Genomic DNA, 18,262 nt, shown 5'->3' on the forward strand with positions numbered 1-18,262 from the left:
CAGTCAGTCTCACCTTGGTGCCTGCCAAGATCATGCAGCAGATCCTCCTGGAAACTATGCTAAGGCACATGGACGATAAGGGGGTGATAGGTGACAGCCAGCATGACTTCACTAAAGGCAAATCGTGCCTGACAAATTTGGTGGCCTTCTGCAATGGGGTTACGGTGTTGGTGGATAATGGAAGAATGACTGACATCATGTATCTAAACTTGTATAAAACCTTAGATAGAGTCCTGCATGGCATCCTTGTCTCTAAACTGGAGAGACAAGGATCTGATGGGTAGACCACTTGGTGGATAAGGAATTAGCTGGACGGTCACACAAAGGGGGTTGGAATAGATGAACTTTAAGGTCCGTTCTATGATTCTGTGATTTTCCTACTGAAGATGCTGCCAAAGGGTGCTTTAAAAAAAGCACCAGCACAAATCCTTCTATTTTCTATCACAGTAGCTTATCACTGCTAATGCAGAATCCAGTGTGAAGACGATTGTGTAGGCAATATATTCACAACAGGCAAAACCCAAGTGCTGGGAAGATGATGTCAAGTTCAGCAGGAAGAGCCCTGTGGAACAATACACAGTAACGCTGGGAACTGAAACAAGCAGCAGGCAGCGAGAGGTCTGCCCTGGGTTTACACAGTCTAGAGCTCGGTTTTGTACCTGCCCGCAACAACTGCAGGAACAGGTCACTGCCTACAACATACAAGTTTTGGTTGTGTGGTGCTCTGCCGCTTACTGGAGTTCAGAGGAAAACGCTAGTTTTGCTCACTAAGACAGAGTATGCCTAAAGCACAAAATGTCAGAAAGCCAGGGGGTGCTTTTTGCCCATTTATCTTCCCTTTCCTCCCTGACTACAGCTATTTAACAATTAAGAGGGTCTTGCGGACGGCCCACGAGACACGACTCCGGACACCCGCTGAACACTACTGCCGCTTGCGGCCTCCTGGAGGCGCTGCCTGGCAAGAACCTCACCTCCAGCTCCCAAAGAGGCCAGCAGCGGGGAGGACCCGGGAGCTGCCCCGACCTGCGGGCCGTGCCCAGGAGCGGTGCCCAGGAGCGGCGCCCAGGCCCGGCAGCCTGACAAGACCCCCGCCGCTGCTCCCGCCCCACACAGCCCGGCCGGACCGGGGCGGTGGTGACTCCGAACGCGGAGCTGTGCTGCTGATGCCCATCAACGACTGTTTCTCCGCGGAGGCTCTCGGGAGCTGTAGTCCAAGCGCCGATGTGCCGCCTTGCTGCTGGGCAGGAAGGCGGCGGCTCGGGACTACAAATCCCAGCATGCACAGCGTCGGGGCGGTGCCCAGCCTATGGCGCCGGGAGGCCGTGCGATGGCGGCAGGTTTGTAATAGAAGCAGGAGGGTGCCAGGCAGCTTGGCGTGGGGTTGTGGCTTGAGGAGCTGTGTTGGTGCCGCCGCCCCGGGGGCTTGTGAGGGGCCGCGGGTGGGAGCTGTCGCGGTGCGGGTGCTGTGGGGCTGGGAGAGCGGCGGGCGCTGGCGGCGTCCTCGGGACATCGTCTGCGAGGGGGTTGCGGTGCCGTGGGCTGGGGCAGTGCTCGCGCTCCTGTCCGAGGGGGAAGGAGAGCGGCGGGCCTGGCCCCTCGGCTAGGCTGAGGAGCGCAGCTGTTCTTCCTTCGTCTCGCCGGGCCGGGCCGTCTCCAGCCCTGGCAGCTGTCTCGGGAGGCGGTAGGGAGCTGCTGCCCATAAACTTCAGGGAGCTTTGAACTGTCAGCTGCGGCGAAAGGGCCTGCTAAAGGTGACAGGGAAACCGCCCCGCGGGCTCGTTCGCCTGAGCAGGAATCTGTTCCTCGCTCGGAAACTGCCAGTGGCGTCTCAGAAACAGGCGGCAGTAGGAAAGCATTTTCCTAAGGATATTTTGCTGTTTCTCTTAGTCAGTCACCGTTTCAAACAGGCCTTTTTACAGCGGGAAGAGGCTAACAGGCAGCATGGTTGTAGAGTTCCCGTGAGAAACTGACACGAAAATGATAAGTGCTGCATTGAAGTATGTGCAGTAAAATGTTTGTGTTTAGATGCATGTATTTGAAACGTGGCATTAATGCGAAGGTCCTGTGCAGGAAGTCTCTCGGCTCCCTAAATCACCTCTTTTTTTTGGTTGCAGGTATTTAAAAAAAGTTCTGAATCCCTCTCTGTACTACCGAAGAGGCTATTATACTTTGTAGTATTTGAGATATTAACTGCACTCAAACGGTAAGTCTAAAAGTTGGATTATGTTGATTTTATGTATAGAAAGTGTTTGTTACTTGTCCAAATTTTCTGTTAATAACAAAAAAATACATTGTGACTTATTTTTGTAAATAAAATAGGTTGGTTATAAGAGAGTAAGTTTATTTTGCTGGTAATCTGTTACTTGTAGATTTATTATTCTGTTTATCTGTTACATTTTTAGGCGCTAAAAGTAGGTAACCATCCATACCAAATACCTGGGACTTTGAAGGTGATATTCTACTAACCCTACATAACATATTGTTATGTTAATGCTACACCAGCAAATAACTTGGGATACAGTTTACAAGATGCCAACTATTGAAGATCTGAGTACTGAACAAAACTTCATTGCTCGTTGGATGTCTGATAGTTCCCGTGCTGGAGTCTTATTAGATCCTAGTTTTACTGGTTTGAAAATCAACAAAGAAAACTTGTTATCTGGACCTGAAAATATCACAGCTTTCCCTGCCGAAAGGTTGCATATTTCAGAGAGCTGTTCTGTAAGTGATGACTCCTTGTGTGAAGACTCTGTCAGCTCTTTTGCACGTCAGCAGTATACCACTGAAACATCTTCTCCAGCAGCAGCATGTAACGCAGAAACTTTTAAAACGGACTTTGTCCATGGTGAAATGGATGGTCAGAATAAATCTGATCACAGTGATCCACTCTTACAAAAGCTTGAACAGGTAAAAGGCATAAAATTTCTTGATGTATCTCATTAAGATTTATTTCATTCCTGCATATGATTTGTCGTACCTGGAAGTGAGCAAACTCTGCAACATACAGAATACAGCTTAAAGAGCAAGTCCTAAGTCACACTTATGCATGCATAAAAGTTGGTGTCCTCCCCACTGATGTGCAGGTACTGAGAGTCTACTTTCTGTTGTTTCCAGCCAGCACAGGTTCCAGTTTAAAATGAAATTGCATTCAGTGGCAATATGCTTGTTCTTAAAATCTTTTTACTTGGAAAGGTGCACACAGTTTTATCACAGGTGTGGTCCAATTGTTGGTCTGTGCAAGGATTTAAGTAGGGCTTCTGTCTCTCCTTTGGAGGAACTGGAAGTAGCACATATGTATGTGTTGGAGATAGAGATGGACACAGAGGCCCACCACCATTGTGGTTGGTAGAGTACAGAATGCCCTGGCCCTGCACAGGCCTTGAGACAGGGCCAGGAACTTTGCTACACAAGGAAATGAAGACTGGAGTACTGAATTTAATCGGTACTTTTGATTTTTTTGTTTGGTTGTTTTTGTTTTGTTTTGTTTGTTTATTTTTAAGGCAGCTTCATGAGTCTTAATGTTCTCTGATTTTTTCCTCCTCTCTTGGCCTTTTGTGTCAGTACTGTTCACTGAGACTGTTGACTGAGATCTTGGGGGGGGTTGGGGTGGGGTAAAAACCCCATTGCAATTTCTCTAAAGCTTTAATTATTATGAAGTATTTCACATTTGAATAAAACCACAGCTTAGCAGAAGTTAATTGTAAAAGAGCAGGATTTGAATACTTTTCCTATGCAGCAGAAATGAGTGTTCTGATTCCTGTTGTTTGCAGATTGGCCAATTAAAGAGTGGTGGAACTGTTAACTGGACAAACTGGAAATAGCAAGTGTATTCATAGATAGGAAAATTCTTAATTTCCTTCATGTTACGCTTATACTTACCTAATGGAGCATGTTTAAAACAAGATCTGTTGTCTCCATGACACTAATCCTGTGGTACATTCTAAGTAAACTTAACCTCAATACATTTATATTTTTGCTTGAAAAGCTGAAGGAATTGCAACAACAGAAACAGGAGCAGCTAAAGAAACAACAGATGGAGCAACTTCAAAGGCTAATGGAAGAGCAGCAGAAGTTACTTAGCATGGTGTCTGGCCAGACAGCGATTCTTGGTAAGTTAAGAAAGAAACCTTATGACGTACTTTGAGTAAACTGAAGAATTTAATCTCATTTTCCAGTTAAAACCTGAAAGCATATTCAGTGTTTCTCGCCTTAAGACTACTTGAGTTATCAAAAGATAAATGCTGCATTGCTCCAGTGCCTGAAAGTTAAGTGTAGAAGGAAGACTGTCCTGTTTTTATAAAATGCCAGCTGTAATTGTAACTTGATCATATGTAACTTGATCATATGAAGAACATATTTCAAATATAAATTACAGTGTAGAACAAACAGCTGCTTTCTTTTCTGATGAACTGTTTCTCACAATATTCTTGATTGCTTTAAGCTGTCAGTGTAGCCAAATTAAGTGTTCCCTCATTGCATATGCTCTCACAGCACAAATTTCTTCTGGTGATGCACTGAAGGATCTGTATTTAAAAACAAACACTTGTAACCTGTATTGGTTTTCCAGTCTCATTGGCTGTGTGCAACAGAAGGGGACAGTGCTGGGCTGGGAGAAGCTCTGAGAGTTGAGCAGGGGTGTTTTCTCCTGTTGGCAATATAACTCCAACCTGTCCTGAATGATTATTTTTCTTTCACTCTGCCTGCCTGAGAAAAAGAACTTGGGGCTTAGTTTAGGAGAACAAAAACCCAGATTGCCTAATTCCTTATTCATGATCACTAATGTAAGGATGGAGCTGGGTGGTCAATCTTGCCTTTCAGTGTCATTTCTTTTCTCCTGTGGAACAGTGACACAGACTTTCTTTTTGCTATTAATTTCAAGGCTATCCTCTAATGGCTGAAAGTCAAAAGCTGAGACCTGGGCATTCAGTGGGCTCAACTACTTTACACCAATTGCCATCATCTGGGTATCAGAACATCTTTGAAGACAGAGCTTATGCTCCAATTGATTCTCCACATGCACAAGACAGTGATGTTTTACTAAAGTTAAACAGCAAAGAATGCACCTCATCTTTGAAGAACAGCTCTTCAAGAGTGCCTGCCTGTGAGAAACAAGGTCTGGGTGTGCCTATGAAAATGCAGAATTGTTTGAAAAATGAGGACAAACACATTACTGGTTAGTCATTTACAGAAGATAACGTGGTGTGTGTTGGGTTATTTTTCCCGTTGTAGTTACTAAAATTTTCTGTAACTTTGAAGATTTTATGCAAGTATTGGTTTACTTGATTTGTGGTTTGGTTTACTGACAGCTTACAGATCTCGGGCTGCTCCCGCTGATGCCCATGTGGGTTTTATTAAAAGCAACATGAGGCAAAAATCAGGTTTTTCTGTCTGTATTAAGTGCTTGTCTGTTTTAGGAAAAACTTAAAACCGTTACTGCTAAAGCTTACATATGATAAAGACTGTAAATAGCAAATAATAACAGATACTGGGTAGCTGAATTGTTTAGGCTGAACTGTATGTACATTTTCCTGAGGAAAATGGAAAATAACAATTTATCCAGGGATGCAGACTGTCTTTAGACAGCTCTATTGTGTAGATTAGTGATTGAACTGGAATTGGGAATCAAGATGAGTTTATGGGGTCCCACCATATGACTAAAAATTATTCTTATGTCAGGATCACTGCAAAGGGGTTCTTTCTTTCCTAATCTGCTCAATTTTACCATTGGCACCGAATGGCTAGTCTGCTGCTATGACTGGAAGAGTGGTTTTGGTTTGAATCTAGCAATTTAATAAGGTTAAACCTTACTTACCTGTAGAGATTATAGGGGAAAGGGTACGGCATTGCATTTCATTATACTTCATACCAGCTTTAAAACTTTTAATTAGAGGGCTTGATTTAAGAGCATGAGACAGAATAAATTGAACCTATTTTATACCTATATACATGGGAAACAGAAGTTTGGTAAGAGGGCTCTTCAATATAGCAGACATCCAAATTTGTTCATTTATTTTATTTTTAAGCCATAAATTAACAATAGCAAAGAAGATGAACAATCGGAATGGGTTATTTAAGGTTTGTGGAAAAGTTTAAATGCATAATTGGAAGTTTCTTGCGAAAAAAAGAAAAAGCTGAAATTCAAGTAATAATTAATTTGGGCAAATCTTAGGACTATTTCATGTAGGAGTTCAGACAGACTAAATTACCATAAAGCTCCTTCCTTGTTTTAATCTGACCTGAATGTTGCTTAAAGTATGAGCTGAAAACTGATTTGTTGGCAGCAAGAAAAAAAAATTCTATTACTTTCATAGAAAAAAACATGTGGTGTCCAGAACAAAAGAAGATGGAAATATTAATGGAGAGTGAAGACAATCACATTGATCCTTTATGTGTGGAAAGTGCATATCTCTCTGAAAATGCAAGCAGAGGAAAACATTTGTGGACTAATACAGAGGAAAGGTAAATTAGACAATTGTTATGCAGCTTGTATCAAATAACTTGAGTTTGGTTGAATTCTGAGTCCTGATTGAAAGGGTCTGATATTCTCAATCTGTGTAGTTTTCTCAACCAGGAATTGCATTTTGCTAGGTACTGTGGAGACCTGTAGTAAGAGAGGCTATGGCTTGAAACCGATTATGCTGTGAAAGATGTACTGTTGTGCATTGGCTGAAGAGGTGTGTGCAGCCTAAGGTAATGGCAGTTTAGAAGCACAAGTTTAGTATATAAGCAGTTATAATTACTGTTCCCAATTTGATTTGTTACAACCTCCTATCTACTGGTGAAAGTAGTAAGGTGAAGGGTAGTAAGGTGAAGGAGGAGTGTACTATTTAGTTTGTTACCAGGACTTACATTTGTTTAAACATCTGCATATGGCTAGAACTAATAATAAATAGTGCTTGTGGCAAAAGCCTTCTCATGTATGATAGAAGCTTTGTTTATGGAGCTAATAGAGTAACAGTAGTGCCTGGCATTGTTTTAAACCTCTGCTGTGTCTGACAGGTCATTGCTAGAACAAGAAATACTTGTTCCAAGCTATGGTGGGTTGGCCCTAGCCAGAAACAAAGCACTCACTGAGCTGCCCACTCAGTCTGTCTCCCAGAGCAGAATCAGAGAGGGTATCTGAGAAGCCAACTTGAGAAAACTTGTGGGTTGAGATGAAAACAGTTTAATAAGGAAAGAGGGGGTGAGAGGGGGAAGGACCCCAAGTGATGCATAGGCAGTCACCCTCCACCTCCCACAAGCAGAGTGATGTTCGTTTGGTCTCTGAGCAACAGCTACTTTTAGATGACCAAGCCCCAGTTATTACTGCTGAACATGATGTCATATTGCATAGAATGGCTCTTTGGTCAATCTGAGTTAGCTGTTCTGGCTGTGTCCCCTCTAAGTGTCTTGCCCACCCCCAGCCTACTTCTTGGGGGCAGGGAGCAGCACAAAAAACCAAAGCAAGCTTTGATGCCATGCAATAGGTCTTCAATAATACCTAAGACATTCGTGTATATCAACACTGCTGTAGTCACAAATCCAAACCACAGCACCATATGGATTCCTGTGAAGAAAGCTCACTCAATCCCAGCCAGACCCAGTAGTGCTGTGGAGGCGGAGGACTATCAAAGGGGGAGGTAAGGAACACAATCTCAGTAGCATCACCGAACTGGGTAGGTGATACTGTAGAAATTGGCAGTATGACTAAAATACGAGTTAAAGTTTGGTGATCTGGGCAGAAGAGTCATTGAGAAAAGCAATGAAAGAGCAAACCCTGCCTACAGTATCTTTTAGATATGTGTATTAATGATAGCAAGGATTTCACAGGACATTTCTCAAAAGATGAACAGCTAGTGTTACAATGCATTTCTCAGATTGGTCATTAAGTGTTAAAGTATCTCATAATTTGTCATGTTTTATGTAATTACACCTTAGGTCTTCGAACAGCAGTGACTTTAAACAGTTATTTTGCATAGAAATGTAAGTCTTGCTTTTTCTCTATATATTTTCTTTAATTACACTAGACCTATTAAAGCTGTGATTCAGGAGAAGAAACAGACATTTGAAGAATACCTGGAAGAACAGATACAACTAGAAGAGCAGCGTCTGGAGCAAACCCAGAAGTTACAGGTTATTTATTTATTTATTTAATCTTTATAGTGCTTTATATATTGTGCCAAGATGCTGCAGCTGCTTTAAAAATGTACAAGGAAGATTCTAGCATCAAAAGCTGACACCAAATGCTGTATTCACATTATTAAAATAAAACAATAAGCCCCAAATATTTCACTTGTTTAAATGTCTTTAGAAATCCAGTGGAAATGTACTATATAAATTCCTACTTGTATGTGGGGTTTATTTGAAGAAATCTTCAAACTGCATAAGGGGCTTTTTAACATTCGGTGTTTTACTTTTCCTCATCTTTACTTTTCCTTTTTCTTCAGGAAACAAATGGATCAGCCATTCACAAACCAGTGATCAAACGACCCTTCCTGAAAAGAGGAGAAGGATTAACAAGATTCACTAACGCCAAATCTAAAATTACAAAACCTGGAGAAAACGCCCTAAAACTCCACCAGAAGTGTTCAGATGACGGAAATGTCATTAAAGTGGACAGATCACAAATACAGAAGAAAACTCTGCCTCCTGGCCAAGAACTGGTTCCTGGGAACCCTGTTGCACCATGTAAAAAATATAATCGCCCCAATAAAGCCAAACATTGTCCTATTCCAAAGACCCTGGTACTCAGGAATCACAACAGAAAAAATACCTTGCCATTAGAAACAAGAATGCAACCAGGAAAAAATCATGATGTACAGATGAAAGATTTTTTCCCATCAGAAATTAACAACAAAATAGAAAACAAAGAGAACATAGTAGAATTTACTAAATCTAACACCAGCAAGACTGGAAACAAATTACCTGGCACAGAAAAGCCTCAGTTGTCTTATGAGCTGTTGAGTGACTTTTCTAATTCTAAGTGTCCTGTAGGTAATCCTGTAAAAGATTCAGAACTGTCTTTTGAAGTTTCATTTCAGAATAAGCTGGAAAACTGGGAAAAGGAAAAAGAAAAAGAGAATCTGGAATTAGATGAATTTTTGTTTCTAGAACAAGCTGCAGATGAAGTATCTTTCTCAAGTAATTCCTCATTTGTGCAGAGGATCTTGGATCAAGATCAGCAAGCTTTAAAAGACCGCAGAATGTCTTCTACCCCTATCAAGGCAAAACAGCAGCAAGTCAAGGCACTGGCTGTTGATCTTGTAAATAAGATAAATAAAAAGGCAGACGGTATGACGCAGGGAAATATGAATGATAGAGCAGTTATGCATACAGCCTCACATTCAGGAACAGCTCTTAGGATGAAGGATCCATTGAATAAAACGGATGGTGTGGTATTTTCAGCTTCTTCCATGACTGCAGCTCCTGATTTAAAAAGTAAGCAGTGGATTGTAAATGAAGATAAGGGTGAAGGCAGTGATAATACTACTATAGATTCTGAGAGTGAATTAGAGTCCACATTAAAGACTGAAAATGAAGATGCTCAGACATCCTTTATGAGCCATAGAGAAAGTGATCCAGAATTTTTTGATTATGGGGGTTCTGTTACAGACCTCAGCAAAGAAAGCAAAAATGGAGATGCTGACCTTGGCATATCAGACAAAGATTGCACTGCGCTGTCAAAGCAGATTAGAAAAGCTTCAGACCATCAGAGAAGCGTGTCTTGTGTAAGTAGGAGTGAGTTTGAATTTGATGATGAAAGAACATGGAGTGATCTTGATGAAAATTATGTTAACAGTGGTTTACCTGAAAGATATACTAAAACACCTTTACAGATGGACTTTTCCAGTAAGAATGATACAGTTGTCCCAGAGAAAGCAATAAAGAGAAAAGTTGCCTCAAAGAGAGGAGATGAAATGTCTAAAGAGTCTGCAGTGGACAGTGATTCAAATGGACCTCCTGTATCAAACCTCATGAAGAAACTGTTTCCTTCACTGAAACCGAAACAGAAGGCAGGACGTCACTCAGAGCATGAAATCAAATCAAATGTGGAACAGGAGTCAGGAGGTGAGAGAACAGTTAAGTGGTAGGAAATATTGAAGACAACCTATTACAAGTCTTTCCTTCTAACACTTTAGCTGAAACCTGACATTGCAGCACAGGGTATAAGTACAGACTTCTACTGCAAGAAATGGCTCTGTTCTCACTTTTCATCTTCTCTCCTGGTTGAGTGTCTGATGTCAGATCTAACAAATATGCAGCTTGCAGAATAAAGATGAGCAGTGCAACCTGGGGTTTTTTTAAGGTGTTTTTTTCCTCCTTGAGGCTACTTTTCTGTCAGAGCAGCTCATTGATCTGGAGCTGCTTGATCACAGTTCCCAAATCAAGGGAAGTATCAAATGCATGCCAAAAATTAAGTGGTACCTCCCTTTCCACTACCGTGCATGTTTACACTACAGTAGGGTAATGCTGTGCACTATTAGATTGGCTTATTCACCTTATAAGGATGTCGCAGCTCTGTCCATGTTTTCTCATATTAGTATAATATCTAAGGAATTCATGTGGAATGTGGGAAATGTGGATTAATTTTTCTGTCTTACTGAAGTTGATTTCAATTGTGGTTATATTCTGGGGAAGGACTGCCTCTAAAGGCTCCTGTTGAAGCTGTTGCATTTAAGTGAGATCATTAAAAATGCAGTTGTTTGATGAAAGCATGATGGCATAGCCTAGCATTTAAATCTCTTCTCTGCAAGGTGGTGAGATCTTGGTTTCATACTCTGCTCCAGTGAATGTTTAGGATTTTGGTTAGCTTTTTGAGAAGTTCTTAACAAAGCTGCTCCTTCTGCTTATTGTTTTGTGGAGAACTGATATTGTAGGGTTGTTTAAGGATGCCTGTTAGATGTTGTTTGCAGGAAGAGAGGTAGTTTTTTTTTACTGAGTCTTGGAGCATTTAAGGGTAAATGAGGTAACTGCCTACCTAGACTGCAGCATCAGTGTCTAGGCTTTTCTGCTGCATACTCAGAAGTGGACTATTAAAACCCTGAGAGTGTTAGGTAGTGAATGAACAGGAAACTGGCATGGCGAAAAAGCCCACAAATCTTGTTGGCCTCTGCAATAGATCACACAGTGATGATGGGTGTGAGCAGATTTCGTTGTGAATAAAATTTGGAAAAACTTACAACCATGAACTTTCCTGTTTGATGCTTGGCCCTTATACCTTCATCTAGTTTCTTTAGACTGATGTAAAGACCTTCACATTCCATTTGCTAATATATATTTTGTTCTACAAAGATGATAGATGTAGTCAGTATTTGAGGTATTTGAGTAAACAGCATCAAGTGCTTTGAAGTGTCACTTCAGTGTTAGCTGAACAGTAGAAATGCTTCACAGTACTACCACTACCTCTAAAGTTGTACCACTTGATTTTTAAATTAGTTTTTAATTTTATTTTTTAACTGGTGTGTAATAATGGTTTACTTCAGCCATTATGGATGGCTTTGATATGGATGCTGCTTTGATAACCTGTACCTGGCTGTTCTTTGACAGGAAACACTGTTCCATCCCAGGTACTGAGAGAAAGACTCATCGAACTGGAAAACGAAATAGAGAGATTCAGAGCTGAAAACACAAGTCTGTCTAAACTCCGTGAAGAAAGAGAGCATGCCTTGGCAAATATCAGGTAATTGTTAATGGGAACAATTCAGGCTAACATAGTATGTTCCAGACTATCCTAATGTCCAGTTACCAACAGCACAGGTAGATAATTGGTGTGTATCAGTTACAGTGGAGACACAGGTCGAGAAACTGACTGTTGCTCTATCTATGTATTAAACTGTAATTATTACTTGCACACAAATGATAAAAGGAAGAACCCCTTCTAGTTTAATATAATATCCTTAAAGGCTGTACTTGGGACAATTTGTATACTTTTGTTCCGAGTGATAACACAGACCTAAACTAGTCTTGTAAAACAAATCTTCATACTAGCATGACCGATGCTCTTTCTTTAGACCAGATTTTTGTGTGTTAAAAGAGACTATTTTCATTTGAACTGGGGGACATACAAGTAGCATACAGAGCAGAATAATTATCTCTGGTGGCTTAAATGTGGCACACCTATTCCTACCAAAGTCACTTTTGTTTTGTTTGGAGAAAGCATCGTGGTTTTGGCTGATTTGTGACCTTCTGCTGTTAGCAGATGCTTTTTCCAAGGTACTTTTGGGGGAATGGTGTTCTACTGCTTTGAAAAATGCTGGAAGATTTTAGCTAAAGCTTTGTTGAGTTAGGGTAACTTTTGTGACTAGAAGATATAAAAATAGAAATTGTTGGACCTCAAACACTAAGTGACAATTCTGACTCCTTAAGTGAATAATACCATTTATCTGCTCAGTCTTCCTTGGCGTAACATGCTGTATTGGAATCAATGACCACAAAATTCAGAGTCTTCATTTTCTTCCCTGAAATCCAGATGTGAAGTAGTTTTGGGCTAAAACAAATACGTTGTTTCATAATTACAGGAAAGAAATTGCAGACTTCCAACAGCAGAAAGCCCAAGAACTGGCTGAAATAGAAGAGTATAAAAAAAAGGAAATGAAAAAACTGCAAAAGGAGCGTAAAGTTTTTGAAAAATATGCAGCAGAAGCAAGAGCAATTCCAGATAAAAAAGAACGTGATGAAATCCAGGTATAAAAATACATTATTCTTCTAGTCCATACAGGAATGTGTAAATTCATTTAAAGGCAGTCAAGAGCTAATTGTAACTTAATTGAAAGGTTGCAAGTGATTTCAAGAAGGGAACTGTTAATTGACATATTTGGTGGTGGACTTGGCAGGGCTGGGTCAACAGCTGCACTTGATCACCTTAAAGGTCTTTTCCAACCTAAATGATTCTATGGTTCTGTGGTTCTAATTGAAGAAGGGAACTACAGTCTTAGCAGTTCTGTTTGATGGCTTTAAAGCAAAACTCCCTCATGAGCAAATCTTTTTGTCATGTTTCCATTCTGAAAACTGCCTGTTACTATGGTAGAATGATCTTCAACTTTGATATAAAATTACTGTAGTTAATATTAGGTTGTACGTTTTCATTCATAGTGGTGGATCAAAATGCAAACTAGAACTACACTTGACTTTTATTCTGTCTCTAAGTGTTGTACAGTAAAAATAGTAATCTACAATTTAAAAAGTTACTTTTCATTATTACTTCTAGGTACTTCTAGGTATCAGAGATGTAAGAAACTGAATCTTTTTGTTCCTTCATTGTCAGGATATGTGGTATGACATGTACAGACAAGTCATATTGATAGGACAAGGGGCAATGGGTGTAAACTGGAGCATAGGAAGTTCCACGTTAACATCAGGAAGAACTTCTTTACTGTAAGAGTGACAGAGCACTGGAACAGGTTGCCCAGGGGGGTTGTGGAGTCTCCTACACTGGAGATATTCAAGGCCCGCCTGGACAAGTTCCTGTGTGATGTACTGTAGGTTACCCTGCTCTTGCAGGGGGGTTGGACTACATGATCTTTTGAGGTCCCTTCCAACCCTTGGGATTCTGTGATTATCACACATGGATCTCCCTCCTCCTTCCCTACAAATTTTCCTTATTTCAACAAATTGAAGTGGTTGCTAAACTGGCCAGGCAGATTCACATGTGTGTTATGTGGTTGTGTCCTCCCTGTTTTCCTGGTCAAGATTTTTGAAGAGTCCTCTCAGGGGTAGCCTTAAAGATTTAATGTTTCTGTCTCAAGTGTTTTTGTACTGGCCAATCTATGAAATGCAAAGGATGTCAGGAGGGCAATAAAGATGCTTCCAGTGACTGAAGTTTAGCTTGTAAAATTGATAGTTTAAAGTAAATAATATCTCTTTCAGGGAAGAAAACTTTTTCTACTTTTCACCCTTTGCCCCATTAAGCTGACATTATTTTTTGTTTTGTGTGTCATATATTAAAAAAATGAAAACTTATAAACATGCATTTTTCTAAGGCTTTAAAGCAGCAGATTGCAGAGTTACAGGAAGATTTAAAACGAAAAGAAGCAAAATGGTCAACCACGCATCGACGTCTGAAAGATCAAATAGAAGCTTTAGTAAATGAGAATATAGAGCTAAAAGAGGAAGTAAAAATTATGGAGAGGTTTCGTTTAGAAGCCTGGAAGAAAGTACAAGCTGCTGGAAACAAGAAGAAAGTAGAAAATCCTGGGATAAATCTAAAAAGGGCAGAATCTGTAAGTTATTAATCTTGGTGTTTTAAATTCATCTGTGTGAATAATCTTGAGGTTTGGATCATAAACTTGGAATCCAGCAGCTACAACTTCGATGTTTACTTTTAATTAACTAATCTTGGAACTCCACTACTGGTGACAGACGCAGAATTTTGTTACTGTCACATTCTCTCCAAATGCTAATATTCACAATGTGCAGTGTCCATTCTGGTGAGGAACTCCTCTTAGAAATTCAAAATGATGCAATTATAAGAGAAAAATCATAGATGGGAATCTAACCTGTGAACGTCTGCAGCTTAAGGACCAGCCAGGCAAGCCCAGCAGTTCACCACTGTCTAAAGCATTTAGATTTCATTTGTAAGCTGTAACACTTATTCTGGATTGCATGCACCAAATCAACATTGTGCAGCTGTCTGTAGTGAGGCAGCAGACGAGAGAAAGCGTTCCATAGTATAGCTTGGGCTACATCACACAAGCCCTCTGACCAAGTCTCAAGAATGTATAATTTGTGAGGAAGGCTTCCAGTAAATTTTGTGTCATGTGGTGTGTAAGTTTTGTTGCTCTGTGAACAGTTATGAAGAAATCTCACATTAGCCACAAATAATTTCCTTCCTTTCAGTGTCTTCCAAACAGAGGCCCAAAAAGTCAAACTGTATCTCCACTTCTTCCAGTTCAGAAGTGCACCAAGATAAATGGCAAAAGTTATTCTCAGGCAAAAGGTATTAATGTTTGTCTATCAGAGAAGTTATAAGTCTTTAAAATAAAACTAATGTGGATTTTTGCTTGTATTAAAAAGAATACATCATCACCTCAGAAGCAGGCAAGAGAATACTTGTAATAGACTTGAGCATCTGGGTAAATACCTTGCAGGGCAGGGTTCTGGAGAAAATGGTGATGAGACAATTCTCAGAGGAAGAATGCTTCTGGTCATGTTTGGTGGTCTGGAGCATACCAGAAGCTGTGTTCTGTAATCCCAAATGGCATTCATAATGTGTTGGGTGCCCTGGAGCTGAACTGCGGGTATGGTCTCATGAGGGTGGAGCAGAGGGGCAGATTACCCTCCCTTGACCTGCTGGTGATGCTCCTTTTAATGCAGCCCAGTATAGGGTTGGTTTCTGGGCTGCAAGTGCATAGTGATGGCTCACGCTGAGCTTGAATTCCTGTTTCTGCTGCACTTATGAAATGTAGGTGTCCTATACAGTTTCACCTTATATAATAACACTTAAACTGTACCTTAATTTCACTGTACAAATTAACTGTATTATGTGTATCTGGGCAGGAAAGCTTTCTAGAACACCTGCATCAGGAACAGCTGCTAGTGACAGAATTAACTCTGAAACAATGACAGCACCAGAAGATTCTTCTAGGACTTCGATGGTAGTAAGTCCTGTATCTCGATTTTTAAGGGGGAGGAAAAAGCTTAAGATAATAGTTACTTGTACTTAAACGAGTATCTGGAGTGTGACTTCTGAAGCTGTTGACTCTCCTTATGTTCAACTGCAATTTTATTGTTGTACCAGAAAATGGTTCTGCTGTAGTCAATGCTTTTTTTACCTGTGTGTGTTATACCTGTATCTTGGAGTCGAAGTCTTTGGCTGAGGAAACAGGAATCTTGCACTCCCTTGAATTTTGCAAAATGTTTTACCTTTTGAGAGAGGAGAAAAAGATGGATGTTTGTATGTGCTGTGCAGGGCAACCATGCAAGAGTCTTGTCAATAGTTGAATTAATTCTTACATTAGTTGCTGCAAGTAGCGTTCAGCCTTTATGAAACTTCATCAGTTGTTTCATACCTTGGCATGGATGGCTTCAGGCAGATGAGCACCATGCTACAACACCCTACCGAATTCCACTTTAGTCCGGACTACAACCAACCAATTATTGCTGAGTCTCAGTCTGTCTTACCACTTCATCTAACTAGGAGTTGCATGAAACCCAGATTGTGTTTATGCCTTCCTGATCATCCTTGTTTCCTGAAATACCTGTCACCTTAGGACAAAAAAGATGTATAAAGACAAAGCTTGATTTGGAGTTTATGCTTAGATTGTTGTCATTTTAGGATGTTTTTCCTAATGAAGCTCATGTGTCACTACCATTTGGACTTGCATATACAGACAGTGAAGAGATACAGAGAGAAACTGCTTATCCTGATGGAAAGGTAAAATGAGAGCTCAGTTATCTGAAATCTAGGAAACCATCTGTTGTAAAAGATGTATGAGAATGTGCCTGTGATGGCTCAATACTGACCTTTCCGTAATGTATTCATTAGGTTGAAAAGGTTTTGAAAAATGGCTGTCACCTCATATATTTCCCCAATGGGACATGGAAAAAAGTGGGTTCTGATGGGAAGACTGTAACTATAACTTTCTTCAATGGGGATGTGAAGCAGGTTATGCCTGATCAAACAGTGGTATGTACCCTAAATCTGCATTTTTCTAGAAATACTGATTTACATGCACATGTGCACACACAAAATTTCTCACTAGTTACATTAAATCCAAACTGTTTTCTGCAGATTTATTATTATGCTGATGCTAAGACTACACATACTACATACTCGGACGGCTTAGAGGTCTTGCAGTTTTCAAATGGACAAATAGGTAAAGAAATCATGCAACCCAGTCCACTCTCAAAACTGCTGCCCATCTATCTATCTATATCTGTGTGTGTGTGTGTGTACATACACACACATATCCACACCTGTATTTATGTCTCAAAATACTTTTCAGAGAAGCATTATCCTGATGGCAAGAAAGAAATTACCTTCCCTGATCAAACTATTAAAAACTTATTTATGGATGGGCAAGAAGAAAGTATCTTTCCAGATGGTACCATTGTTCGTGTTCAGTGGTAAGTTTCACTTTTCAGGTACCCCCAGCCTGTAGATAGGGAAGGAGCCACAGGGCTCACTGCCACAGGTAGTATTTGGGCACATCTACAAGTTCATGCCTGAATATACAGTACTGTGAACATATATTTACTGCTAGAAATCATGGGTTTTCTTTGGTAGCTTGGAGGAGGCACAAAGGTAACACATGTGTATTATCTCATTCCCTAACTTGAGAGATTTTCCCAGTTTGTACATAATTCTAATTCTAGAGAACATGCAAGAACCTAGCTCATGGAGCAAGCAGCATTGATAGCTGATTAACAGGTTTAAAACTTAATGTTTTGAGCACTTTCCTGGACTGTTGGAGCAGTAAGATTTAGTGCAGAGAAAGCGCAGTTCTACTGCACTCAGTTTTTCAGAAACAGGTTTGTTTGAGTACCAACCAGCTGCTATGGTACTTCCCAGGCTTTTCAGAAATACTCTTCCTTCATTTAGGTTTGCATATTTAATGTTTGTTCTAAGATAAACTTAAGCCTCTGTACAGTACAATGTTACTAAAAAACCCCAAACTTGTATATATTTATTTAATGCAGCGATGGAAGCAAAACTATAGAGTTCAATAATGGCCAGAGAGAACTACACACAGCACAGTTCAAGAGACGGGAGTATCCAGATGGTACTGTCAAGACTGTGTATATGAATGGACAGCAAGAAACAAAGTATGTCTCTGGGAGAGTAAGAGTAAAGGACAAAGATGGTAATATTATCATGGACACGAAGTTGTAGGTAAAGTTGAAATACTAGCACAGTAGCAAAAATAATGTACACTCCTGTAACCAGGAAGCAAAATCCTTTCAAGCTTGTTGTGTGTATATATTGTTTATAGTTTTCCTGAAATAAATTTATTTTTTAGTGTTACTATATCAGAGCTTCTTCTAATGTTTTTCCCATTTCTACTTTAAGAAGCAGTTTATTGGTTCAGTATTCTGTCATGTGTGGTTTAAAGGGTGGGGTTTTTTTTAAATTGGCTGTCAGAGGGAAAAAAAAATCATAAAACTGCTGTAAATTACCTTATTTTAGACATCTAAGAGAAAACTTCTCAATCCGAGGTAAAAAGTTGAGGTGTTGGAACCCTTGCCATGGGAAAATAAAGCAGGTGGCCAAATTTAAGAGTCTGGGTATCAGTTTACTTATTGCTTGACTCAGGACTCAGGAGTAAATAAATGGCAGTATTCCTCA

At 40.2% G+C, this 18,262-nt stretch overlaps 1 protein-coding gene across 5 annotated transcripts; it reads left to right on the forward strand.

The window, feature by feature from the left end:
* The first annotated feature begins 1,278 nt into the window (after window positions 1-1,278).
* CENPJ (centromere protein J) lies at window positions 1,279-18,028 on the forward strand. 5 transcript variants are annotated; one of them, XM_065678610.1, is made up of 18 exons: window positions 1,279-1,337; window positions 2,115-2,203; window positions 2,403-2,907; window positions 3,986-4,109; window positions 4,880-5,173; window positions 6,312-6,459; window positions 8,007-8,112; window positions 8,427-10,047; window positions 11,527-11,659; window positions 12,498-12,663; window positions 13,959-14,198; window positions 14,815-14,914; window positions 15,475-15,575; window positions 16,253-16,351; window positions 16,463-16,603; window positions 16,709-16,793; window positions 16,923-17,043; window positions 17,617-18,028. In XM_065678610.1, exons 3-18 carry the CDS (start codon window positions 2,485-2,487, stop codon window positions 17,807-17,809), a joined length of 4,095 nt encoding a protein of 1,364 aa, XP_065534682.1. In that variant the 5' UTR covers window positions 1,279-1,337; window positions 2,115-2,203; window positions 2,403-2,484; the 3' UTR covers window positions 17,810-18,028. The 5 variants fall into 5 exon arrangements, with proteins under 5 accessions (XP_065534682.1, XP_065534685.1, XP_065534686.1 ...); XM_065678613.1 differs by having other exon boundaries at window positions 15,475-15,572; XM_065678614.1 differs by having other exon boundaries at window positions 4,880-5,113.
* The last annotated feature ends 234 nt before the right edge of the window (window positions 18,029-18,262 follow it).

Source organism: Lathamus discolor, chromosome 4 (genome assembly GCF_037157495.1).
Source record: "Lathamus discolor isolate bLatDis1 chromosome 4, bLatDis1.hap1, whole genome shotgun sequence".
Taxonomy (NCBI): domain Eukaryota; kingdom Metazoa; phylum Chordata; class Aves; order Psittaciformes; family Psittacidae; genus Lathamus; species Lathamus discolor.

Bases quoted from the DNA above. Each gene is read 5' to 3' on its own strand.
- CENPJ (XM_065678610.1), top strand. From the start codon at position 2,485: ATGTTAATGCTACACCAGCAAATAACTTGGGATACAGTTTACAAGATG. The intron at 12,664-13,958 runs GTATAAAAATAC...CATTTTTCTAAG, and splicing joins AAGAACGTGATGAAATCCAG to GCTTTAAAGCAGCAGATTGC. The intron at 14,199-14,814 runs GTAAGTTATTAA...CCTTCCTTTCAG, and splicing joins ATCTAAAAAGGGCAGAATCT to TGTCTTCCAAACAGAGGCCC.